We start from the raw sequence: 1,634 nt of genomic DNA on the forward strand, positions 1-1,634 counted from the left end.
GCCGACCTTCTTGCGCTCGTGCTGATCTGGCATTGAACGAGAAGGGTCAGCGACAGCTGACTTTTGATGCCTTCATATTATCCGAGGTTGCTTGGTGGCGTCAGAAGAACATGTTTGTCGTGCCCCATGTTGCAGTGTTAAAGTTCAACCTACAGCCCTCCGCAAACAGGACGCGTGCCATCAGGGTTTTATTCTGGTGGGACTCTGCCGCCGGCCGCTCGTCTAGCACGCAATTTTACGCTACAGCTCACCATGAGATTGTCTTGTGTGGATTCATTGCGAGCCCGCAGGGTATACGCAGGTGCTTATGCTGAGGTTCGTTTGGTGCATAGTTCTATCACGAGCTCTGCTTACATCTTCGCGCTTTTCCAGTGGCGTCGGCCCCGCAGAGCATCTACGTAAGCATAATATCACCGCAGTCAGAGATCTGCCTGGCTTTGGTTCAGAGCTGGTGTGTTGCGGCTCACTAAAGTTGTAATATCCCTGTTGATGTAGTCTACAATTCGTAGCAGGACCATATTGGCATCCCGCTCTCTACACGGTATCGCCGGACGACACTGCACCCTCTACAAATGTGAGCGCAGAAAATTATTCGCGACCAAGAAGATGCTCAAAACTTATTCTTCGGGCACGGCCTTTTCTTCTTCCCGAATTTACAGCCTTTTGTGTTCGCACAGTCCCAGTATCTCGACCAGGATTTCAAAACCGTGCCGCCCGATGCTTCCGCACCCGACGCCCATCTTGTTTCAAATACTCCCGACATCGAAATCATACATATCCCCTACTATACTTGGGAGTTCCGGAAGATGAAGGACGACAAGGGTGCCATGCCTTTCTTCTGCGTATTGCTCAAGCCGCACTTGCGCGGTGCGGTGCGCCCGACGTCGGTCGACTCCTGCGCCCGCCCGGCGTGTGACCTAACTTCTCTGAGTGACGAGCGGGACTGGTTTATGCTGCGTAACGCTATTCGACTCGGACTCGCCATAGCGTGTAAGGCCAAGGAGGGTGACTATTCTCTCTATGTCATGTTGCAGCCAGAAAGCGAGACCAATGATGCCATCTACACCTTCGTGCACAAGAGTATTCGCATGACGTTTCACTACTCATTGACGTACCGCATGGTCCCCGAGGCTGAAGGAGGCATCGTCGATGATGAGCCGCGTATGTACGGCATTGAAGATTTGCGCATCGCTGAGGCAAGTATCTTCCCAACTATACCCGCAACACACCTTCAGGTATCCACGGCGATGGTCGCTGCACGGTGCGCGGACTTCCTCAAGAACGCTCGGTCTTCGAAGTAATTTTTATCCACTTTTGATTAGTTCTTCAAGCCGTCTATTCTCTGTAGCATTTGCACAGAGATAGTAGATGCCATGCTACAAGTCAATTATGTCTTCTTTTGCTTTATACTACATTCTCAGTAGCAAGCTCACCGCATTATGTTTATTTCTCGTATCTTTAAACTGATGCCCCAAATGCAAGCAACCGGTTTCTTACTCTCTCTTACCCTATCTCGTCCCCTGTTTCAAATTCGCGCTTTATATATCTTTGCCTCTGCTCAATTTCATTTTGCTCCCATCCATTCCCAGCTACCACTCTGGTGCAGCGCGGTAGCGGCAAATTACCAGAAGGCT

At 50.6% G+C, this 1,634-nt stretch overlaps 1 protein-coding gene across 1 annotated transcript; it reads left to right on the forward strand.

The window, feature by feature from the left end:
• Positions 1-252: 252 nt before the first annotated feature.
• PHACADRAFT_202929 (uncharacterized protein) lies at positions 253-1,301 on the forward strand (the record flags this gene model as incomplete). Its single annotated transcript, XM_007403034.1, has 2 exons — positions 253-315; positions 585-1,301. 2 exons carry the CDS (start codon positions 253-255, stop codon positions 1,299-1,301), a joined length of 780 nt encoding a protein of 259 aa, XP_007403096.1.
• Between the last annotated feature and the right edge of the window lie 333 nt (positions 1,302-1,634).

The sequence above is a fragment of the Phanerochaete carnosa genome (genome assembly GCF_000300595.1).
Source record: "Phanerochaete carnosa HHB-10118-sp unplaced genomic scaffold PHACAscaffold_688, whole genome shotgun sequence".
NCBI lineage: Eukaryota > Fungi > Basidiomycota > Agaricomycetes > Polyporales > Phanerochaetaceae > Phanerochaete > Phanerochaete carnosa.